We start from the raw sequence: 23573 nt of genomic DNA on the forward strand, positions 1-23573 counted from the left end.
ACTCCTCAGTTTAATTGACTTTTTTTTTGGGGGGGGGGGGGTGTTTGCCACTGAGTTGCTAATTCATTGTAAATGATAATTCATCTGATTATACGTTCAGGAATAACATTTATTGATAGTTAAGTGTTTCATTGCTTCTTTGCTTTCTCCAAAGGGAATGAACAAATATTTTAGACATAATCAAGTTTGTTTTCTCTATTTGGGCTCAACAGACAGGGCTGTTGAAACGATATAGATCTTTAAAATACTGCAAATGAGTCTTGACATCGCTGAATTGTGATGCATCCATGGTACATAGGCTTCAAATCCAGGCTCTCTCCTTTGATCAGAAAAATCATTTTTGTGATACTCGAATTTTGAGTTCTGTGGGATTGGGGAAGGGACCAGCAGGGAGTCGGGATCTGAAGTGACCGCCGCGAGTCCTGCCCCCTCCCTTCCCAGCGCAACAGTCTGCATTTTAATTCCTGTCTGCCAGCTCTGCCACATCTCTTCCCATCTCTGAGCAGTGGCAGGGAATGGGAAATTGGGGCAACAGTGAGTCCTGAGTGGTGTTGGGCCTGGAGTTTAGATAGTTATTGCACGGTGGACCAGGGAGGAGTGGGCTACAGCAGGAAAGCAGCTTCCTTGGCGGGGGAACTCAACCCGTGGCCTCCAGGTAACTAGACTTACCTGGGTGCTATTGCAGGTCAAGTACGTGCTCAGCAGCTAGGTGACATTCAACCACCGTCCTCCGGCTCCTGGAGGGGTGCCCTTGACTGGAACTGACTCATGCTCTTTCCTGGTGGCACGGATGGGTCTGCCTCATTCGTCCACACTCTTCCTGCCTTCCATCCAAAGCGCGTTTTTGGTCTGGCTGGAGCGATCTGGTGGGACCTGCCCACCTGTGTGGAGGCTGCCGTAACCTGCAACCTTGCTGTCTTAGTTTGCAGTGGCTGCCATAACAAATTACCACCAACTGAGTGGCTTAATGCAACAGAAATTTATTCTCTCACAGTTCTGGAGACCAGAAGTCTGAAATCAAGCTGTCAGCAGGGCCAGGCTACCTCTGCAGGTTCTAGGGGACAGCCGTTCCTCTTCCAGCTCCTGGGGGCTCCCGGCATTCCTTGGCTTGTGGCTGCATCGCTCCAACCTCTGCCTCTGTCTTCACGTGGATGTCTTCCCTCTATGTCTCACTTCTACCTCTCCTCTCTCTTTTAAGAACACCTGCCATTGGGTGGCAGGCCCACCCTAAATCCACAATGAATCTCTTCTTGAGATTCTGAACTTAACTACGTTTGCAAAAACCTTTTTTCCCGATAACGTCACATTCATAGGTTCTAGGGGTTAGGACATGGACGTACCTTTTTGGGGGCCACTGTTCAGCCCATTGCATTCACCCTAATTAGCAGTGGGGTTCTCTCCCTACCTAAGAACTGGCCCATCCTGGCTCGTTTAGGGGTTTGCATGTTGCCTCAGTCTGAGTTCAGGCCAGAGGGGCAACTTCAGACACAAAGGAGACCCAGATTTACCCAGAGGCTAGACGTGAGGGTCGAGAGGGAGGGGTGAGGTCTGCACAGGAGAGATGCTCCTCTTGAGGGGGAACCTCTGACCTGTGCCTTTTAGAGAGCGAATTGCTTGAGAAGAGGGATGTTGCCTTGTTGATCTCGGGGTCCTCCACGATGCCTGGCACAGGTGGTAGCCGGTTTATGCCCAGAGAAGGGCTGAATCAGTCTTGAGGGGGAGGCAGTAACACCAATTAGCAAGATGCTCGGGCCCTAGAGAAGCAGAAATGACTCGTTCTGTCATTCTCAGCCACCAGCTGCTGTGTGTTAGGGGCTCTGTGCCTCCTGGGGACCCAGAGAGAATGAGGCCCCAGCCCAGCCGTTGTCCTTGAAGCCAGTGCTAGCAGATTCCTGCATCCTGTGCTCTGCCACCTCACCTTCCCTTTTGAGGGAGGACCTTTTGAAGGCATTGCATCTCAATCCCTCCTACTAGGATCTGGGCTCTAGAAGGGTGGCCAGAAAGGGGATTAACCAAAACAATGCCAGTCCCCTTCCGTGTGCTGCAAGGGTTCCAGCCTGGGTGAGAGTTTAACCGATGGTTTTCAGGCCCCTTTGAAGGGGGGCTTCAGGAGCCAACACAGCAAAGCCCAAAGAGAAATCATTCGGAGACTTGCCTCTGGGTGTGGTCTCGTCCCATTCTGCACATAACACACGGGACCAAGGGCCAAACAGAAGGTCGGCGTTGTAGCTCTCTCTGCAGGGACCTGGTTTAGAGGGTGTGTACAAACCTAGTGAAAGGTTTCCTGTTGGGCCTCATTTTAAACAGAATATCATTGTGTCCAAAGACCCAGCATGTCCAGGACCAAACTGGGAGAAACTTGCCAACTTTGACCCTGTGCAGTGAACGCTTGTGTGTGCCCCTCACGACAGGTCTGACCTCCAGCCTTACGTGTCTGTAGTGGGCTGGGCATGGGCTGTGTAGGCTGGGAATACCAACCTGGTATTTGGTGTGTGGTAATAAATTACATATCATCATAAGGATCGTGATTGCCGATTCTGTGGTCATCCTAGCCCTCTGTTTTACTGGAAATTGAGAGCAGGGAGTGGCCTTTTCCATTCCTTTCCCGAGGAATCTTCTAGATCCTGCAGGAGCTGTAATATAGGTTTGCAGTGCCCTCAGCTCCCTGTTCCCTGCTGTTCCTTAGAAGGTGGGGGTGGTAGAATTGGAGGTTGGAGAAAAGAGGGTCTTGAGAGATTCTCTCCCCACCTGGGATTTCTGGGGCCCAGAATAGACACAAAAGCTTAAAAAGGGAGCATCTGTATTTGTATTCATTGACAGGAAGCACTAATTATCATATACAAAACGAGCCGTTCTGATTTTTGTGTTCCTGGTTGGTGTGCCCAGACTTGCGTTCGGTCAGGCTCATATCTTTGCGGAAGACAGTATCTTGGTCAGTGGAGCTGCTATTACAAAGTACCATAGACTGGGAGGCTTACAAACAACAGAAATTTATTTCTCACAGTTCTGGAGGCTTGAAGTCCAAGATCAAGGTGCCAGCATGGTCAGGTTTTTGGTGAAGGCCCTCTTCCTGGTTTACAAACAGCTATCTTACTGTATCCTCCTATGGCAGAGGGCGGAGAAAGCAGGCCCTCTCATGTCTTGTATAAGGGCACTAATCCCACTCATGAGGCCTCCACCCTCATGACCTAAATGTCCCCCCAAAGGCCCACCTCCTAACACCCTCACGTTAGCGTAGGATTTCAATATATGAATTTGAGGGAACACAAACATTCAGTCCATAGCAGAGATTTGGGTTGTGACCTGAGGGGGGACCCAGAGTCCAGTCTCAAACCTTGAGGCTCGGGGGAAGGGGCTTCCCAGGATGACACATAAGTTCGATGCAAAGTCAGAGCTGGAGCCCAGGTCTGCTGCCTCCCCCTCAGGGCGTCTGTGCTCCTGCATGTGTTCACTGCAGCTGCGTTTCATCCTGTTTCATCCGAGGCAGGGTGCCATCCTGTGAGTGGGTCTGTGTGTCAAAGCGGTGCTTACGGAGTGGGGTCACAGATGGGGCAGCGTGCTGGAACCCAGTCGGGGGCGGGAGGAGAAGAAAGCGAGGGGCAGGAGGGTAGCGAGAGGCACTCAGGATGCTGAGCAGCGGGCGCCTGCCAAAATTCTTCAGTGCAGCTTGCCTAGCAAAGCCTGTCTCCAGCCGAGTAAATACAGTGCATAGCTGACAGGCTGACAGCAGGCATCAAACAGTCTTAAACTGCCCCAAATCCGCAGCGCTTTTGAAGCAGCAGTAGAAAAAGGATGCCTACGCAGAACAGAGGCCTGAAACTTTTAATAGTTTCTTCCAGGCCTCAGGATGTCCTGATGAGGTATTAGAGGAAGTAATTCAGGAAGAAAAGGACAAATAACCGCCTCCGTCTGGAGGCCGACCCAAGGGCTGGCCATTCAATCACGGAAGGGGCAAGTGTGGCCCCGCGGTGATCCGCCATGGTCGTCCCCCACCCGCCTGCCTCCTGCCATGAGCCGCAGGCTCTGACCCTTGTAAATAACAGACAAGTAAATTTCTTGTTTGCTTCCGGGCAAATGTAAACCACATGTGCCCGCCGCCTGGGGGACGAAATCATTAACTTTTCCTCACTGTTGGAAGGGTGCTCTGTACAAATTAGAAATCGTTTCCTCAAGCTGGAGGCCCTTCCCAGGGATCCATCTGCCCTCATCCCAGGAACCTGTCACCACCACAGGACATCAAAGAAAGACGTGCGGGCCAAAGGGAACTGAACTCACCTCTCCTCTCTGTCTTTTTCCCCCTCCTTTTTCCTTTAGGGTTTGGCTTTGTCACTTTTGAGAATGAAGACGTTGTGGAGAAAGTCTGTGAGATTCATTTCCATGAAATCAATAATAAAATGGTAAGTTGGTAGGGGTTGTGCTGAAATGTGATGCCTCCCTTCCCCCACATACACCCTTTGTCCTGCAGACTGCTGCAGCTTGGTCATGCTAGAAGGTGGGCAGGGTGGGCCTAGGGACCAGACTAACAGTTCAGCTCTGTGAATGGCAGGAGTTGACAAGCTTTTTCTGTAAAGGGCCAAATAGGATATATTTTCAGCTTTGCCGGCCATACAACTGACTGTCCAGCTACAGAACATGCACACACAATATATACATGAATAAGCAGGGCTGTGTTTCAATAAAGCTTTGTTTAGGGACACTGAAACTGAAATCTCATGTAATTTTCACATGTCACAAATTTTTGATTGATTGCCATTTAAAAATGTAAAAAATCATTCCTAACTCTTGGGCTCTACAAAAGGGGGAGCGGGGGGCAGTTTGACCTGCAGGTTGTAATTTGCTGACCCCTGGCTTAGGGTATGCATTTGCTGTTTAGATTGGCTTTTGAGGGCGTCTATCTTATATATGAAGTTTTATCTTCATGTATAAGAGTCTCTCTCTCTTTGGGCCCTGCTGGGTAATTAACGTTCTTCCCTTCCGATCAGCTAGATAGTTTTACCCTCATGATTAGCCGCTTTGGCCTCCTTTTGGCCCTTTAAAGTCCTTTTCCCGGCAGGGCACCCTCAACAGGGAGGGGGGGTTGGATCATTGAAGTTTGGTGGTGGGGGGGTGGGCAGCAGGCCTACCAGAGGAATGGCCACCAGAGGGCGCCATACCATGTGCAGCTCATGCAGGCCGACTTGAGGTCTCAAACTCCCTTCTTCAAATTTAGTAGGTGGGTGAGAAACCCTTTCCTTGTTGGTTCCAGAAAAAATGGGAGCTCAGCAGGTGTTTCTGGAGCCATAAGCAGATCCTTGAGAGCCAAAACATTTTGGTTGGCCAGCAGCACCTCCAGCCCCAAGAGAAGAGGGAGGGCAAATTTGTGTTCACTTGCAGCTGTAACTTTGATATTTTCTTCCTTTAGTCAAAACATTCCTTTGCTTCTGAAACATGCATTCAGATACACGTTGTATATTGGTCTGATATGTGTTCACTGACTTTAAATTAAATAATAGAGCTTTTAGCATGGATAAGATCAAAGCAATCTGCCTAGTATGTGGTGCTACAGGCCTGATTCGATATTTGACTTGCTAATTTTTTCCCAGGGCACTACAATGATAATATTGTTCGTATTGTTCCTAGCCATTATCTTCATCTGAAACGAAAATACTATTTCTTTGCGTTCTGTGGTATGGAGGCGTCAGCTCAGGCATTGAAATGGTACAGGGGAGATAAGTGTGTAGGAATAACCCAGGTCTAGAGAGACAGGAGGCTTAAAGGGAAACCTGCTTCCAGTGCCCGGAGACCTTGTCTCTCCTAGCCAGGCCAGCTATTGACGGACTCCACTGAGGGCTGCCGGGGCAGCCCAGGGCGCTGGCAGCCTCCATGCCTGTCCTGGCAGGACTTAACGTCATGGTTCATCGGGAAAGCCCGGTGTAGACTGGCGAGAGGCCTCGCTGTGCTGCCACAGATGCATATGTGCGGCCCTTCACCGTTGACTGGCTTGGCAACTAGCCTGAGACACAAAGTGGGAAAGGGCTTTCTTCTCCCCACTGTTCCCGTGGGGAAACAGAGGCCCAGGAGATATGCCCCAGGGCCACCCAGATAGTGAAGGAGCACAGGCCTTGAGGTACTGGCTGCCTGGTGAACTGTACAGACGATTGTTTGAGCTTGGAAGTGGGGAGGCGAATCCCCAGATGACGTGGGGGACAATCAGAAGGTAAGAGTTCCAGCCCCAGAAAGGTAACCGGTGGGCTGGCCTGAAGCCAGAGAGGTTTGCAGCCATTGTCCCCAATCTTTCACACTTGTCACCTTCTTTTCCACTCAGGTGGAGGCCGACTATGGCAGGTGCAGGTAGTTGTGTGCAAAGTGTGAGGTTTCTCTTTTCTTTCGAATCTGGGGCTGGTCGTTGTTCTTTAAGAGAAGAAGCCGAAATGGAAGTAGGCAAGAGGAATGGGTTGGGGGTGCAGTGGTCGGGAACACAGAAGCCTATGGAGGCGTCACTGCAGGTGCCTAGCCCACCCCCACCAGGTACAGGCCCTAAAGGGGAACTTAGAAGTACTGGGAGAGAGAAGCAGCGGGTCACTGCTGGTCACAGGGCCTGTGATGACCACCTCGTGGGGTGGCTGGGGCCTGGAGGAGATACCACAAGCAAAAGCACAGGGTCAGGCTTGATATACGTTAGCTCTTGCCATGGTCCACATCGCCATCGATGAAAGGACTTCTCCGGCAAGCTCTCCTCCTCCGAAGGGTGGAATGTGAAGCGCATCGGTAGGGAAGCCCGAACCCTGAATTGCTTTGGATTCTGTGATACTGGTTTCTACTTCTGAGGCCCAAAGAAAAGGAAATGAATTTAAACTGTGCTATGGACAGAATTCAAATGAGAGATCGGAAAGACTGAGAACTCAGAGACTGCCAAGCAGAAACAGGGGCGGTTGTGAGAATGCACGTAGGAGTGTTGTGTAAACTGGACTGTGGTTCGAAACTGTAAAGACAGCTCTCCCGGAAGCCCCACAGTCTCTCTGTGAATTGGGCAGGAACAGAGAGCTGCGGGGACACCCCCCCCCCCACTCCATTCCCACAGAGTCCTTGGAGCTACCATTTTCTCATATTCACAGAGAGGAGAGGTCTCACTGATGACGAGTCACAAAGATAAGACTTGAATCCAGCTCTTCTGGTTCTTAACCCAGTCCTCGTGTCCCTGGCATTCAGTAGGCCCTGTATAAATAATTGTGTGACGAATAAAGGATTGGGGGAGGGACCACGTGACAGTGAGGCACATTATCCTTCCCAAAGCCATTGCTCATCTAATTGGGTTGGTGAATCTCCTGGACATTTGTTAAAATGAGAGCCCTTCCCTGACGTCCAGGACAGCCAGCAGCAGGCACGAATGCTTCTGGCTGCAGAGGAGCGGGGAAGCCGGGACCGCAGGAACTGACACACCCCCACTGCCAGCGTAGAAGCCTGGCCTTAAGGAGGCCGCCTCCGTGGCGGTGGTGGCAGGGGGATGGGCAGAGAGCCCCACCTGGTGCTCCCACACGAGATCCTACGAATAGCCAGTATTTTTGAGCGCTAACTCCGTGCTTTGCTGAGTGTTTGCTTTATGTACGTCATTTGACTATCGCCCACATCTGATGTAGGTACTAACTATCATCCCCATTTAACTGATCAGCAAGGTGAGGCAGAGACAGGAGTTAAGCAGCTTGCTCAGAGCCACACGGCCAGCGAGTGGCAGCAGCAGGTTTCAAGCCCAGAAAGCTAAGGTCCAGAGCTCACATTGGTACCCAGTAGGCTGTTCCCCGTTCTCCAGGCTGAAAGAGACCTGAAGGGTCATCTCACTGGGCTACAGCCTTCCAAGGCCACTGACCACCCCTCCCAGGCAGCCGTGCCGTGGCTTGGGTGGTTCCAAGTTCTCCTAAGAGAAGGGCAAAGGACACAGGCTCGCTTGGGGCCGGATTCCCGGCTGGGAAGAAGGGCCGAGCTTCTAAGGGGTCCCTGTCGGCCACAGGCATCTCCCCCACCCCCCAGAGGCAGGTGAGCAAGGGGCACGGGGGCAGCAGGCTGCCACCGGAGCTCAGGGCCTGACCGATGAGACTCAGCCCCGTCCTCCGACCTGGCACAGTCAGAGCACAGTGCAAACATGGCTCCTTTACAGTAAACACACGGATGCGCACGCAGGGCCGCCTGGTGACCGTCCGGAGGGGGCTCCTCCCCGGACACTCAGCGAGCCGGCGCTGGTGCGGTAGTGACACATCCCTCCCGCCGCGGGCCCTGATTGAAGCAGCGGGGACACTTGCCTGATTGGTCACCAGCACAGCCTCCCAGTGCCTCCTGGCACTGCAGGGAGGCAGGTGGGAATTGACAGAGACCTGCCAGGCCCCTCAGAGGCCTGGCCCAGCCCCCACCTCCAAGGAGTCGGAGGCGACGCCCGCCTCACCGGGTGAGATCTCGGGGTACATTTAGAAAGGGGCCAGGCAGGGGCACTTGTGATCCACAGCAGGACATCGGCGGTCACCAGGCACTGTGCCAGCAGCTTACATGCACGAGGTCATTGTCCCATTGTAGAGAGGGGGACAGTAGCGCTCAGAACCGTGAAGGGACTTCCACAGCCCATGGCTCTAAGGGCAGAGCAGGGATTTGAACCTGTGTCATTCTGGCTCCAGCCCTGGGTCCTTCCCACTCTACCCTGCTGCCACCTTAGACAAACCTCATCATTTGGCAAGCTCGTTAGGAATGCAGAATGTCAGGCCCCACCCCTGATGTACTGAATCAGAATCTGTATTTTGACAAATCCGCAGTGATTTGTACGCACATTGAAGTCTGAATGCACTGGCGAGGATCACTGCTAATGAGATGACGTGGGGGGTTGGGTCACAAATCATCCATCCAGTGTCAGAAGGAAAGAACTCTTCTGAGGGGCCTAAGGCCGGAAGAGCATGGAGCCAGCTGAGCTGGCCTGGCCCGGGATCACCAGGCCAGTCTGGGACTCTTGGCACCACTGCACACTCCCTGTGTGTTCAGAGACCAGATCTCCTCCCAAGGAAGCTCTCAGTGTCGGGGCCTCCCCTCTGATTTGGGTCTCGGAGTGTTGACTGAAGGTGTGTGAGGCTCATCCAGTGGGTGATGGGCTGGATCCTTGAGTGATGGCGCGTGCCCTTGTCCCCAAGTTGGGACCTGCCGGGTCATTTAGAAACACCCAGGACTTGCCCAAGCCCGAATCCCAGACCCACCACTGGTTATCTTGGGACCCAGCAAGTACCCCACCTGTCTGTACCTGTTTCCTCCTCCGAAAGATGGGACGGATGATGGCCACTGCCTTTGGCAGCTTATAGGAAGTGCTGGTTCAGTTTCTGGCCCTGGGAGGTCTTGGCCTGCTCTGTTGTCGGGTGTATAATCTGGTAGCCTTGAAAGAATAGGCCTTTCTGCAAACCTCCTTAGTAACTGCAAGTTTCCTCCATTTGGCCTAAGCCGGGCACCAGCAAATTTTTTGTAAAGGGCCAGATAGTAAGTATATTAAAGCCTCAAAGGCTCTACGTCTTTGTCACAACTGCTCGACTCTGCCGTCATAGGGCGAAAAGCAGCCACGAGTGGTGTGTAAATGGTGGGCATGGCCATGTTGAAATAAAACCTTATTTACAAAAGTAAGTGGCTACTTGACTTGGCCTATGGGCCGTGGTTTTCTACTGCTGACCTAAACTGATACAGCTCAGAGGAGGCGGTCTGCTTATCTCAATGGGCCCAAGGAAAGGCTGTCAGCCAAGTGGTCACCGAGGCTCACTACTATCGAGTCAGCATTTTACTAGTTGGTGGGGGGACGGGGGTGGGGTGGGGCGGGGACAGCAAATAGATGGCAGGGTTTGGGGTAGCAGCCTGCGGAAAGTAGCAGCGCCTTCATTCTTAGAGGGCTCCAAGCACTGAGCAGGTGGGGAGTGAAGGAACGTTCAGCATGGAGTGCTGTCAATCCAAGAGGCCTTCCCGGCAGTGGTGCCACGAACCCCTCACTGCTGCATGCCCCACAATGCAGCCACTAATTGCTACTCATTGTGACCTTGGGCAAGTTACTTGGCTTCTGTGCTTCGGCCCTCCTCTCCGTAAGACAGGTAATGTGTCACCTACCATAGAGACTGCTGGAACTCGGACTTGTGAAGGGTTTTACCAGACCATAGCACGCTCTATCAAAGTGCTAAGTCTTCTTACTCTCGTTATCATCGTCACCGCTGTCATTATTCTTAGAATCATTATACTGAACAAAGATGTAATCATATGGTAAGGCGGTCCTGGACAGATTTCAAGTCAGTAAAATGCAGGTGTGCAGACCTGGGCAGGTCTGGGACCTGAGTCTCCAGGGCAGGAGGGGGTGAGTGTGGGTACTCCTGATGCTCTGGCCCAGGGGGCCGGGGGGCGGGGGCGGGGTCCCGCAGGAGAGGGGAAGGCACACAGCCTGCAGAGCAGAGCAGAAGGGCCCCCGCAGATGTGATTTTCTAGGTTCCAGAGAAGCTGACTCGGACACTTCCGCTTAGTCATCCTTTGGAGAGGTTACAAAAACCCCACTTCTAAGGTCAAAGCCTGGTGGGATCTCAGGCCTGCCACCTTCAGCTGGGGCACAGTTGGGGGATTAACCCCCAGAACGGGGGCTTCTGGGTGGGAGGGGGCAGGATGACGAGAGATCAGCAGAGTCCTGGGTTGGCCTCTTGGACTCGGGGCTGTGGTGCTGGGTCAGGTGGTCCGCGGAGGCCCCAGGCTGGGGTGGGTGCTGACCCCGGCAGGGTGCCCCAGTGACCCAGCATGCTTCCCCTCCCTCCAGCTGCCCCTCCTCAGCCTGAGGCCTGAGAGCTCAGTTGGGCACCAGCCCAAAAGTGGGGGGCATGGAGGGGGGAGGTAATGTGGGTGGAATTAACTAGGCTTCTGCGTTCACCATCCTATTTGTAGCGTCATTCTCAGTCGTAAGCTAATTTTAGCCACATCCATTCTGACTCTGTTGCCATCTATAAAATGAGAACGTCAAATGTAACATTAAACAAGCAGGATGAAGGCAAAAAAAAAAAAAGGAAACGCCAGAGAGGCACCTGGTAAATGAATCTCGTGTTTACGTGGGAGAGGGAGCGGTCCTTCCCCGCCCACCCCCCATCACGCATGCGTGCGCACCCCTCCACGCGTGCTGTTTGTGTATCAGCTGTTTGTACCAGCTCTGTTGTGCGAGCAGCGGGACCTCTGTGTTGAGGGAAGTGGGGGAAGGCAGCGGGGAGGGCTGCGGTGGTTGGGTGGTAAATGTCTGTTGCTCTTTAGGCAGAAGTAATTTGGCCTGCAGGGAGGTGGCCTCCCCATTGCCTGAGCTCTGGCTCGTTTGCCCTTCATCTGTCCTCTGGTGAGGTCATTGCAGTGGGGCTGGGGAGAGCGGAGCATCCTTCTCAGTATCTCAGTGCCGAAGGCCTCTGGGCTTTTCCATGTGTGCTACCCCTGCCTCCCAGGGGGTACAGGGTCGGGAGGGGGCCTGGAGACGCCTGGAAGAGGCTGCTCTGCTCCCCTTCTCTGGGGACTTTGACTGCACTCACCTGCCCTGCCCGACTTCCCGGGGACGTGTGAGCTGATGCTCAAGCCGCCCTTTTCTTTTCTTTTCTTTTGAATTGAGAAATGAAATTAGGCCTGGGCAGGGTCTCTGGCAAAGCCCACCACAGACTGGGATAAACACGCGGCTTGTGGCAGAATTTGGGCACCTGCTGGAGGCTGAGGTTTCTTTTCACTTTGAAGTGCCCTTGCAGGTGCCCAGAAATTAAAAAAAACAAAAAAACCAGCTGCTGCTGCCACCATCAGCTTTTTCCCCAAATAGCGCAGCCTGGGAAGCTCCCTCAGCACGCCTTGCAGCACGATGAAAGCAGGAAGACGGGCCTATCCGGCCAGCAGGTTGGGGAGGTCAGGGAGAAAGTTAGTGGCAGCATGCCAGATCTCCCAGCCTGCGGGGTGGCGGCCACCTTCTCCCTTCTGCTGTGCTCCCCAGGCTTTGGGATTTACGTTTTAAGCGCAGATGTGAACTAGCTTTATCACCTTGAAAGGCTCGCACCTAGGTTCCATGTGGAGGACAGTCAGGTGTGACCCAGCTAACTTTATCCAGCGCGAGCACTTATAGGATTAGCTAGTTTAATTTCTTAGCTCACTGCAGCCCTGTGGGGTGGGCATTGCTGTTACTCTGTTATACAGATGAGAAAATTGAGGCACAGGGAAGTCAGGCAGCTGGTCCCAGCTCAGAGCTGGCAGTGGAGGAGAGACAAAACCAGGGACCTTAGCCTCTAGACTGGGCTGCAGGACAAGGCCCCCTTGGATCTGGGCACCCCTTGGAGGCTGCGGTGACACTGGGCATGTGTCTCCGGACAGGGTTAGGGACCAGCTCCTCTCCATTCCTTGCCCAGACTCTGAGCGACATCGTGAATTCATCTGTGTCCCCACCCAGCCCTGCCTGCTGAGTAGGAGGTGCTAATGGTATTGGTTTATGACTGTTTTCACTTCGCCATCGCTGATTTTAATAAAATACTGAGCAGAGGAAACAGTGGATGAAATTAGTCCCGGAAGTGGTGGGGAAATTAATTCTGGAACTAGGATCGGGGATGGCCTTGTGGGAGGAACAACTTCTGAACGGGCCTTGGCGGGTGGATAGAGGGAGGGAGGGAAGGGCTGGCCAGAGGCCGAGAGGTGGGGACAGGGGTTTTGAATTGGAGGACCTAGGATTGAATCCTAGCTTTGTCATTATCTGGCTTTGTGACCTTGGACAAATCCTTCTTCGAAGCCTCAGTTTCCTTTTCTACTCTACCCATAGGGTGAGTCAGGCCAACTCACGGAGGAAACGGGGAGTCGATTAGTGAGGGTGTCGAGAACACTGGGCATTCTTGGAGGACTTCTGTGTGCCAGGCGCTGTGCTTTATGTGTGTTACATGTATGTGTCGTGACATATATTCTGCATTATATAATATATGTATACACAGAGACACACACACACACGAGGATGTCGTGACTACGCCTTGCATATGGGCAGTGCTCAATACACAACATGTTCCTTCTTCTCCAGAGTAATTCTGCTGCCCAGAGAGGGGAGTCAAGATTCTATGTCCGGTGGGACTCTCAGTGCTTGTCATGAATGGGTCTGGGCCACTTATAGCAAGCGTGTGTCCTTTGAAGGTAGACGTTTCTGCTGGCCTCCTTCACTTCCCAGGCTGGCATTTCCATTTCGGTTTGCACAGTAACCCCCTCTTCCTTAGACTCCATTGGGGAGGGGGTCCCCTATCTGTGAGGACCCCTTTGCATTGGAACAAGACAACTTATCCATACAAGTGGGTCCTCTGGTGCTTGGCCGCACGCTGCTCCCTGTCTACAAGGACAGTGTCTGATGGAGATGTCTGGGGGTCCTCTCTGCATTGGCAGAGGGCACAAGAGCTGGCACTGGTGAGGCGCAGGTATGGCCAGATGGCTGGATGCCCTCTCCCGCTGGAGTCAAGGGCTGGGTCTTTCCAGGGCGGCTGCCAGGATTTCCAGGGTGTGGTTGCTGCCCCCGGCGTGATGGTGTCTCAGGCCCGGCGTTCACCCAGCTGCCGTCCTGAAACTCTGAGTGATGGTGGGAGAAGTGCCCTCATCTTCGTTTGCACGTTCTCTGGCGCATGCTGTAGCCGCCGTGCTCTTGAGGCCGGCTCTGGGCACCATGCGCGGAGCGGGACAGTAGACTCAGTTCCTTCCCAAGGAGCTTGTCTAGGCTTTGTCCTGCTCTGCAGGATCCTTGAGGGCAAGAGCCCCGTGAAGGGCCCACCCTCCTGGAGTCTCCAGAAAGGCTTGTGACTAGCAGAGAGGGCAAGAGAGAGCAGCGGGCAGGAGGAAGAAGGGCTCTGATGGGGGATACCACAGTGGGCGGCTGTGTGTGGTTTCTGGGGTGCAGCTCACCCCGCCTGCCTCACTAGAGAGTCTGGGGAGCTGCTGGCTTGGGGCAGGACCCCAGAATCTTTATACCTGAGTGTCATCGCCCTTCCGCTCAGAGCCTGGGGGCTGCAGGAGATGGTCAGCTTGGGGCTTCAGAGAGGCAGTACTGGCCTGGAGCCCACCGGGGCCTGGCTGGGGAGGGGGTACAGCTTGAGTCAGAGGAGATGCCGGTGGTCAGGTGTCTGTGTCTTTTGGGAAGCTCCCCAGAAGGATGGTGCCCACAGCAGAAGCCACAAGCCATCCCCCCCCGCCCCCAAGCGCTCGCCCGCCCCGAGAGGCCTGACCTACAGCTGTCCCCTCCCCTCCTGCCAGCCACATGGTCCAGGTTGATCTCTTTGAGATCTATTTTATCCTTTGAAGTAGGCCCCTCTCTCCCTAGAGGAGTAAATGGTTCTAACGTGACCTGTTTGGGGCAAGAAGTGAAGCTGCAAATGCTGGCTTCTTCAGGCCACACAGATCTCCCTTGTCCTTGGTGGTAAATCAAGGCCACGGCTGCGGGGATTGGGTTTCCCCAGACTGAGGCCGGGCCAGGCTTCCCTCCTGGCCCTGGGGCACGTGCTGACCAGGGCCGTTTGTGTAGAGACCAAGGAAGAACAAAAGCCTTTTCACTTCCCAGACTGTGGCATCCTTCTCCGACTGCCAGCCTCTTCCAAAAGGTGCCCGGCAGGGAGCTTGCCTGAGCAAGGGCTGCGGGCCAGCTGGGCAACAGCGGCCACTCAGAGTAGCTGCAGGGAAGCTGTCGCCGCTGAAGCCCCAGCGTCTTCTCCAAAGCCAATGCCAAGCATCGCCCCCCTAGAGAGGCGGTGGCACGGGGCCCCCCGCCTTGGTTGGGCCGTGACACCAGGCGGACCTGGGTTCAAACCCAGCCCCACCAGACATAGACTGGCTCTGAAGCCACAGGCACCGTGTATGATGTCCGTGGGCCTCAGCTTCCTGTTCTACAAGGTGGGCATACTGCTATGAAAGGGATCATTGGGTGAACTGGAGTACAGTATTTTATAGATGCTAAATGTCCTGAGGTTGCTAACTGTACCGTGCTCATGTAAGAAAATGTCTTTATGTTTCGGAAACGCAAACCGTAATGTATGCAGCCTCCTCTCGGATGGTTCAGGGGAAAATACATGGTTATAGACAGAGACAAAGAGCGTGCAAATGATAAAGCAGAAGCCACCAAATGTTCACAACAGGTGACTCTGATAAGGGGTGTGCAGTGTCCTTTGTGCTGTCCTCTTGAAGTTCTTTCTAAATATAAAGTTAGAAACAGACCTCCTCACTGAGTTGCTTTGGACCCAGATGGGCGGAGGCACCCCACACCAACGAGCATCCTGCACAGAGGGTTAGGGACCACACGTCACCCTCACAGTAGCCTCCGATTCACCCTCTGGAGGGACAGCTGGGCTGTCATTGAAGAGGGTTCAGCCAGGTCATCCTTCTGAGCCCATCACTGCGTGGGCTACAGGGAAGCCACACCCTCTCCTCCAAGGCCAGTTTGCCAAGCAAAGCAGCATATTTGGAGGTTGGAATTTTAAAGCAAATCCATCTAGCTTTGGGGGGGTTGGCATGTCTTGGCATTTGGACCCCGGTGTGGGGTTACTTTGTGGCTTTGCCAGCCGTGAAGCTTGAAAATGGAGGCCTCATCTTCCTGGTGTGAGCAGTTGGTCACAAGTGGCCTCTGGCGCTTCTTACGAGCACAGACCCCAGTGGAACTCCCACTCCGTCTTCTGCCCTCCACCCAGATGGCTTTCTCCAGCTGTCATTTGAAACAGTGTTGATGGCAGCCGTGGTGAGAAGCTGCAGAGGTGGGGTCTGAGCTGTTGATGGAGGAGACCTGAGACCCAAGCCTCGGAGATGTTTCTCCCTCAGACTCTGCCCCCGCCAGGGCTGCCTGAGAGTGCGCACTTTGGGTGTGGGTGTTGGGGAGCATCTACCGTAAATGAGGGGGTCTAACCATAAAAGGGACGGTGCTGAAAGAGCTGGAGCAGCAGATCAGGTCACCAGGAGAACCACTCCTATTTTGCTTCTATTTACCTGGGGAGCCAGATGAGTGTCTCTGGGGCTGCCCTGGGAAGGGAGCCTCAGTGCCCTGCCTTGCGCCCCATGGTGAAGGCAGCCCCCAGCAAGCCCGTCACCAAGGGTCCCGCTGTCCTGTCTGCTCACTGCTCTCCATTGATCTCGTGCGATAGTCTCCAAAGATGGCCCCTATGGCCTAGGCCTCCCAGCATTCATGTCCTTGAGAGTGTCCCCCTCCTACACCAAATCCAGGCCGGCCCAGTGTAACCAGTAGAAGGTGATGGAAGAAACAGTGTGACTCCCAAGGCTGAGATAAGAAGCTGGGTGGCTTCAGCCTCGGTCCCTTGGGATGCTCATGCTTGGGACACTCCCTCTTGGGACTCAGCCACCATGCTGGGAGAAGACCGAGTGCCACGGAGAAGCCACGATGAACAGTCTTAGCCAAAGCAGCGTCTGCTGCCCGCCGTGGGAGGGAAGAAGGCATCTTGGCTGTCCTCCGAGGCAGGCTTCCTCTGGCTCCAGCCCCAGCCACCATCTGACCACAGCTACATGAGTGACCACAAGCAAGAGCCCCGCTGGGCCCACTCCGCACTCAGAGCCACCAGGAAGCATGATAAATTATTGCTCAGAGCCACCAAGTGTGGGGGAGTTTGTTGCACAGCAATAGAAAACTGGGACAGCGTGTGGCCGGATGACCAGGTGCGTGGAGCTGCGGAGATGGACTGGTTCCCCGAGTTCTGGCTCTGACTGTAACTCTGGTGCTCCTTCCAAGTTCTCTGGTTTGGCCAGGGCCCAGTGGGAGGAGAGCGGGGATGGGGGTGACTCAAACGTAGGCTCACTCAAGAGGTACCAGAGGCTGACGGGCCCAGAAGCGACGAGGGACAGGTTGACAGATGAATATTTGCCTTAATGTTAGGAGGACAGGGCAGTCAAGACCTGTTCTTTTCATAGACTGATGGCCCTTGGATGGGGCCCTGCCTTGTGTGTCTCCGCACCCCCGCTGCCTAGCGCTCGCTGGGCCCGTCGCGTTCCTCAGCACCGTGGCATCAAGTAGACCGGGTCTCCCTGAAGGAGCATGTAGGTCAATCCATGCTCTGTATGGAACCTCACTGAGGGACCAGGAAGTAGAGGCAGACCCTGATCCCTGCCCTGAGAACTCACAGTCCGATGGGCGAAGGACAGAGTCTCATCGTCAGCAAGCCTCAGGCCCACTGCAAGGACTCAGGATCCAGGGAGAGAAAAGCTATACCTCTTTTCCCTTTTGTGTGTTTTCTTCATACGAGATCATCAAAGGTAGTGAGGGCTGGGGGCAGGCCTCCTGGTCCTGAGAAATCTTTCGAGAAGCCTTCCGTGCCAGCCAGGCCAGGCCAGGCACCCTAGTGCGACTGCTGCCTTTGCCTGTCACTCAAGTGCCCGGGACGTGCAGGGTCCCCCAGAGAGAGCGCGTGCCACGGCCCCTGGCCTCCGGGAGCGCTCACCATCGACACGGCGAGGGGTTGACAGAACCCACACAGCTGGTGCCGCCCGAAACATCGCTAGCCCAGACAGAGCAGAATTCAACAGAGCTGCCAGCCCTGTTCTGTGAGAGGAAGAGGAGGTGGGTTTGTTTAAAATACTCCCATTACAGTCAGTTAACCTTTATGTTTCCTAAATGAAAATTGTATAAACCTGAAAATTTCGTTGATCAGGTTGCCTAGGAACAGGCAGCAGGTTTTCATAAGACAATGCAGTAGATTGTCACCGATAGGGCTATTAGGAAGTGAGCTGGTTAGCGTATTATTCCAGATCCCGGTGTTGGCGTTAGGTAATTATCTGTCTGCCTCTGCAGAGCACACCCATCTCCCCAGGCTCAGGCAGCCTCTTGCAAATGAGGCTTCTCAGCCTGCTTCTGAGTCGCAGGGGTGGGATCTGGAGTCCAGGAGCACAATGTCAGCTCTGGGCTTATGAGAGAAATCGAAAAGACCCAATTCTGATGAATTTATTTCTTGAGAATCACCCCACCTCGCTTGCGACAGTAATGCTCGAAGCGAAAAAATTGGAGGAATAAACAACAACAGTAGAATGCATAATGGAAGTAAAGAAGAAACTAAGACAACTTTGGCGTAATTTTTTAGTACTTTTCCCCTATATGATATATACACTTGTTTATTTTCCAAAGGCACTGTAATTTGCTTTTGTCCCCACCTCTTGCAGTTAGGGTGACCAGCCGCCCTGGTTTGCCTGGGACTGAGGGTTTCCCAATACCCGTGTATGTTATTATCAGCCTGCTTCTCCGTAGCTGCGTAGCTTTCAATCAGCTTGGATGAACCAAACTCGGCCTAACTCCCTGTTCTTGGACATTTAGGATATTTCCTTTTTTAAAAAAAAAATTATAATTAATGCTTGTGGTGAATAGCCTCATCCCTGCAGGATAAATCCCTGTAAGTAGGGTTTCTTGGTTGCAGGAAGTGTATACATTTATGGCTTTTGCTGTTTCAAAAAGCACACATTTGGGGATGTATGCTTCCTTATTAGCCATTTTTGAATTGCCTGTTCGAGTCCTTTACCCATTTCTCTGTGGAGATGCTCATCTCTTTCCTTTTACTCTATAAAAACTCTTCGTATTAAACATATCAGTCATGACTATCGAACCATTTTGTCCATTTTTTTAAAGCATGCGTGGTGATCATTCTTTAAAGAGCAGCAGTAAATACTTATTATCCGGCGTCTTTGAAGAAAGAGGAGTTAATATTTTAGGTAATTAAAGCTTCCTCCTAGCCTTAAGCACTAAAATACCTTTTAATTGAAGCGTTTGGAATGAGAATATCTCCATAATGGATAACCCGTGTAGGTCCTTTTTAAAACAAAGTACACTGCACACAATTTAACTTTTTCTTCATCTCTCAGACATACCATGAGCAATAGTGATTTAATGTGTGATAGTGACCCTCAGCAGCTGTGGAGCTATGTGAAGTTTTGGCTTCTATACTATATGGCCCCAGACTGCTTTTTAAAATAAGGTACCTGGGGCTTCCCTGGTGGCGCAGTGGTTGAGAGTCCGCCTGCCGATGCAGGGGACACGGGTTCGTGCCCCGGCTGGGTCCGTGAGCCATGGCCACTGAGCCTGCGCGTCCGGAGAGGCCACAGCAGTGAGAGGCCCGTGTACCACAAACAAAAATAAAAAAATAAGGTGCCTGATTCTCGTCTTTTCCCCATCACTCTCAGGCTGTCGTGCTGTTAGTTCTGGCAGCTTTGAGCACTCCTGCCTTGCTCTACAACATCCCATCTTCATCAGCAATGGGATTGATTCCTGGCTAACAAGGCTCGTTAAATCTGTCTGTAAACTAAAAGCAAGTAAGCGCCCACCAAGGGCCTAAGGAACACCAGTGATAACAGTGTAGGGTCTGTATTACGTGTCATTAAGGTTGTTAAGTAAATGACTTCTGGATGTGAGCAGAATAGGATTAAGAAATTTTGGAGGCAGAGGGGGAAACAGAAAGGAAAGATTAGCAACCACTTGAAGACATAGCTGCAAAGTGAGAAACCGGTAATCCACGTTTAATCTTATTACTTCCCTCGGGAGTGTGCTGGGGCAGGTTTTATGGAGATGGTGGCATTGCTGACCTAGAAATTTTAAAACTCCGGCTTCCGGGCCTGCGCCTGCTGGGATATGGCTTAGAGCTTGTTACACAAGCCTTCTGATGCTCAGTTTTCTCATCTGTGAAATGGAGCTAAGACTAACTGGCCTGTCTATTTAATGAGACTTCATAGCAAGTGGCCTGCTATGAAGAGTCGCTGACCTGATGGAGCCTGAGAGGAATGTGTAAACATGTAAAGGGCTGAACGATAATGACGGATTATTACTATTGCTGTTGTTATTAGTCACAGACGCATCCAACAGCCATCGCCCGCCTTCTCACGCCTTCTGCGCAGGTTTCAATTTGAGCTCCAGCCCACACCTGGGCATCTTCAGCTGATGTCCTTGCCGCCCCTCCAAACCCAATCTCATCCTTGTAGGTTTTTGCAGGATTTGCACAAGTGGTGTGTTTTCTTCAGTATTTATCTTGCAGGCCATTTACTTGGCACGACTGTTTTTACAGTGAGTAAGGAGCAAGGCTAAAAATAACTTAGCTGGTAACCAGATCAGTTCTGCATTTGACATTTACATGGAATTCATTTGCATCTCATTTGTTCGCCTTTCTGTTTAACAGGTAGAATGTAAGAAGGCTCAGCCGAAGGAAGTCATGTTCCCACCTGGGACAAGAGGCCGGGCCCGGGGACTGCCTTATACCATGGATGCTTTCATGCTTGGCATGGGGATGCTGGGTGAGTTTGGGCCGGACCCTGGGGACTGGGTCACCTTCCGGTTGGGCAAACTGCTTTACCTGTCTGAGGCTCAGCTTCCCTATCTGTATATGAGGGTGATAATCCCTCTTACAGGACAGTTGTGACCATTAAGTTAGCAGAGATAGATAGATAGATAGATAGATAGGCAGACAACTAGATAGGCATCTTGTCCCATGCCTGGCTCATAGAAGGTACTTGATATTATTTTTTCCCCTTTCCACTCCCTTTTTCAAAAGGAGGAAAAGTTACTCTCTTTGCCTCAGCCCTCTCTGCTGACTGGGAGTTCTTAAAGACCTATGGACTCCTGGCTGGCTTAACTTATGTGAGCCAAGGCTACATTTTCTAAAACTTGGGAGAGGAGGGGATATGGTAATGGTGGGCAATAATCCTGTCTATTTAAGTGATTAACATTTTTCTCTTGGGATATGAAATTTGTGTTTAAATGGATGTCTTAAATAACCTGTTTTATTCTTTATTTGCAAAAAAAAAAATGATGAAAGACAAAGTATGTTTGTTCTGATGAAAAATGATCTCTCCTGGCTTTTAGAGAAATTGAGTTGCATATTATGCCCCTTCCTTAAAGGTATCTCTGTCCATCCTGCATAGATAATTGAAAATCTTGCCGCCTAAAAGGCATGAAAGATGGAGAAAGCAGTGGAGAAGCATAATGGTGTGGGTCGCAACAGTAATTAGAAATTTCAAGGCGAGAGAACGGTATTTTAGTGCAAGTTATTGTGTGTCAGGAAAATACTAATTAAATGGGATAAATGGTAGTTAATGGTAAAATTCCATTCAGGCACACGGTCTGTCTAGTTTTAATGGGTTTCATTTGGTTTGGCTAAGAGTCCCTCTTCTATATTGTTTGATAAGCTCTTTATGTATTTTCAGATTTGCTGCTGTTTAAATCATTCTTGGCTCAGTTTTAAATTTATAAAACTTTTCTTGGCTTTAGAATTTAGACCTTTAAAAGAATTGTATCTATTTGTCTGAGGAAGTAACAAGGCAGGTAAAGTTATTTTGAGGGACTTTAAAAAATGGAAAAGGATGCCATGAGAATTCTCAAAATGGCTAAGATGTTAAAGCTAATTTTTTAGTTTTAAAAGAGTTTCAACAAAAATTCCTATTGTAATTCTTTAAAAATTAGCCAAATGATCCTAACACTTATCTAGAAGAAGAAACACATGAGAATAAATAAGAAAATTTTTTAAAAAGAGAAATGAGAAAAAAGAGAGTTTGACCAAATATCAGAACATAGTCCAAAACTACAGTAATTAAAATAGTGTGGCATATAGGAAGGCACCTGTTGATAGAAAAAGTTAAGGAGCCTAAATTAAATGTGTTTCTATGTATGAGTTTAATTATTATAAAGAAATTAATTTTAAAAAATCAATGAGAATGATTTCCTGGTTGACTGTAAGATATTTGTGTAGCTCTTGCTCTATAAATAATTTGTATGTGGCCCTTACCTTATGTTATATACCAAAAGAAACCCCAAATGGATTAATAGTTCCAAATTTTAAAATAAAATCTGAAAAGAATTGAGCCCATTACTGCCTGCTGGCTTTCAGAGTCTTGAATTTTAAATGATGAGTATAAAGTCCCTAGGGCATCAAATGGCTTTTTAGGATCCAGATCTTCAGGAAGCACCCCCACCCTTCTGCCTCTCACTTGATACCCTTTATGTGAGGTATCATGTACCCCATGGTTTTCTCTGCTTGCCTGGGGGAGGTTTTCTTCCTGGGGAAGCAGAGGTGTGGAGCAAAGCCAGCTCGCTCATGTCAGTTGCCAAAGAGCAAAGGTGCGGCAGCTGTATTCTTCCCAGATGCCAAGCAAGGGCTCGGGGCTCCACAGACCAATGGTTTCATAATGGGAGCCCAGGCAGGTGCCTTGTTGACTGCAGGAGGCATTCAACAGCAATAGTCCTTGAGCACCTACTGCGTTCCTGGCCCAGGGCCAGCACTGGGAGACAGTGCCTAACAAGGCAGATGTGGTCCCTTCCCTCATGGAGCTTGTGGTCTAGTGAGACAGGTGACATTTAACAGCTCATCACATGGATACGTTATTACTCATAATAGAGAGAGTTGTGAGGTGCTTTATGGGCACATAATGAGGAATGGAAACTAGTTGGAGGAATCAGGGAACACCTCCCTGTGGAGGTGACATCTCAGCTAGGAAGAGAAGGATGAGCAAGCCAAGGGCCATGCAGACAGAAGAAATAGCTTGGAATGCGAGGGTCCTAGTGTGGAGCCCCGAGGGCCATCAAGGCTGCTGCTGGGCAGGTCCAGGCAGTGCGTGTGTGAGGAGAGGTGGTGGCCGAGTGGCTCGGACCACAGTTGGTGGTGGGCAGACCCACATGGTCCCCGTGCTTCTCCAGATGCCATCTGATTGGTTCCTGCTCTCTGAGGGATGGAAATGTGATGGCTGCCAGGTGCTCACTCATCTTCCCTGACTTTGTTCTCTCATGTTTCAAGTTATGACTTCCCTGAGCTGCAGTAAAGAGGTAGTAATAGCTGGTTTAAAATGTCACTGTGGTTGAGTCTATTAGTTCTTGAGTCATAGCCTCCCCCAGTTCATCCCCATCCCCCATACCCTTGCTACTTAAGGATTTGGCCTCTTGCCCATGTAGCTCTGGTTGAGGCTGCCACCAGGCGAAACCCCCATGCCCCAGGCAGGGCCCCTCAGGTCACCGAGGCTCTCCTCCACCCCCAAGCAAGCAGAGAGCTCTTCGGGTGGAATTGATGGTGTGGGTCCGGCTTCCACCAAGGCGGGCTGTGTGGACCACAGGAAAGGGCTCAGGACTTCAGAATCAGGAGATCTGGACTTCTCATCTGGTCAGCTGTGTGACTTTGGAGGGACAGTCTTCTCTGTCCTTCAGTTACCCCATCCATAGGGATATGGGAACCCTCATTTCATGGGGTTGTTGAGGATAAATGAAGCCGTATCATGCCCAACTAGTGCTGTATTTTGTCAGGTTCAAGCTGCCATGGGTGGTGGAATGCACCTTGTGTACCATCTGGAAAGAAAAACTATATACTGTTAACTAAACCACATTGTGAGATGGATCCCACTTTCAGGATGTTAAGATGTGAAAAAAAAAAAAAAGTGTGTCTTCTAATCAACAAAATACAGTAATATATACTCAAACTGGGAGCTGTTGTTAGTAAGGTACTGGGGAGCCCCAGGCAAATTACCACCCAAGTAGGTATCCAACACCCTGCCACTTGGGATCCCTTCCTGCCGGTGACCGAGAACATAGCTAGACCTGCATCTGTGTGTGACTTGTGCCATGGCACCTGCAGCCTCCT

General features: G+C 51.4%; 1 protein-coding gene across 4 annotated transcripts in view; it reads left to right on the top strand.

The window, feature by feature from the left end:
• The window catches only part of MSI2 (musashi RNA binding protein 2), a 388015-nt gene that overhangs the window by 308118 nt on the left and 56324 nt on the right, over window positions 1-23573 (top strand). For all 4 annotated transcript variants that reach the window (XM_089900876.1, XM_022552616.3, XM_022552618.3 and 1 more), the window contains exons 8-9: window positions 4315-4397; window positions 20133-20247. In XM_089900876.1, the coding sequence (XP_089757002.1) occupies window positions 4315-4397; window positions 20133-20247 (198 nt within the window). The remainder of the gene's footprint in view (window positions 1-4314; window positions 4398-20132; window positions 20248-23573) is intronic.

This window comes from Delphinapterus leucas, chromosome 19 (genome assembly GCF_059928025.1).
Source record: "Delphinapterus leucas isolate spDelLeu-1000000601 "Yukka" chromosome 19, BTC_Dleu_Yukka2, whole genome shotgun sequence".
NCBI lineage: Eukaryota > Metazoa > Chordata > Mammalia > Artiodactyla > Monodontidae > Delphinapterus > Delphinapterus leucas.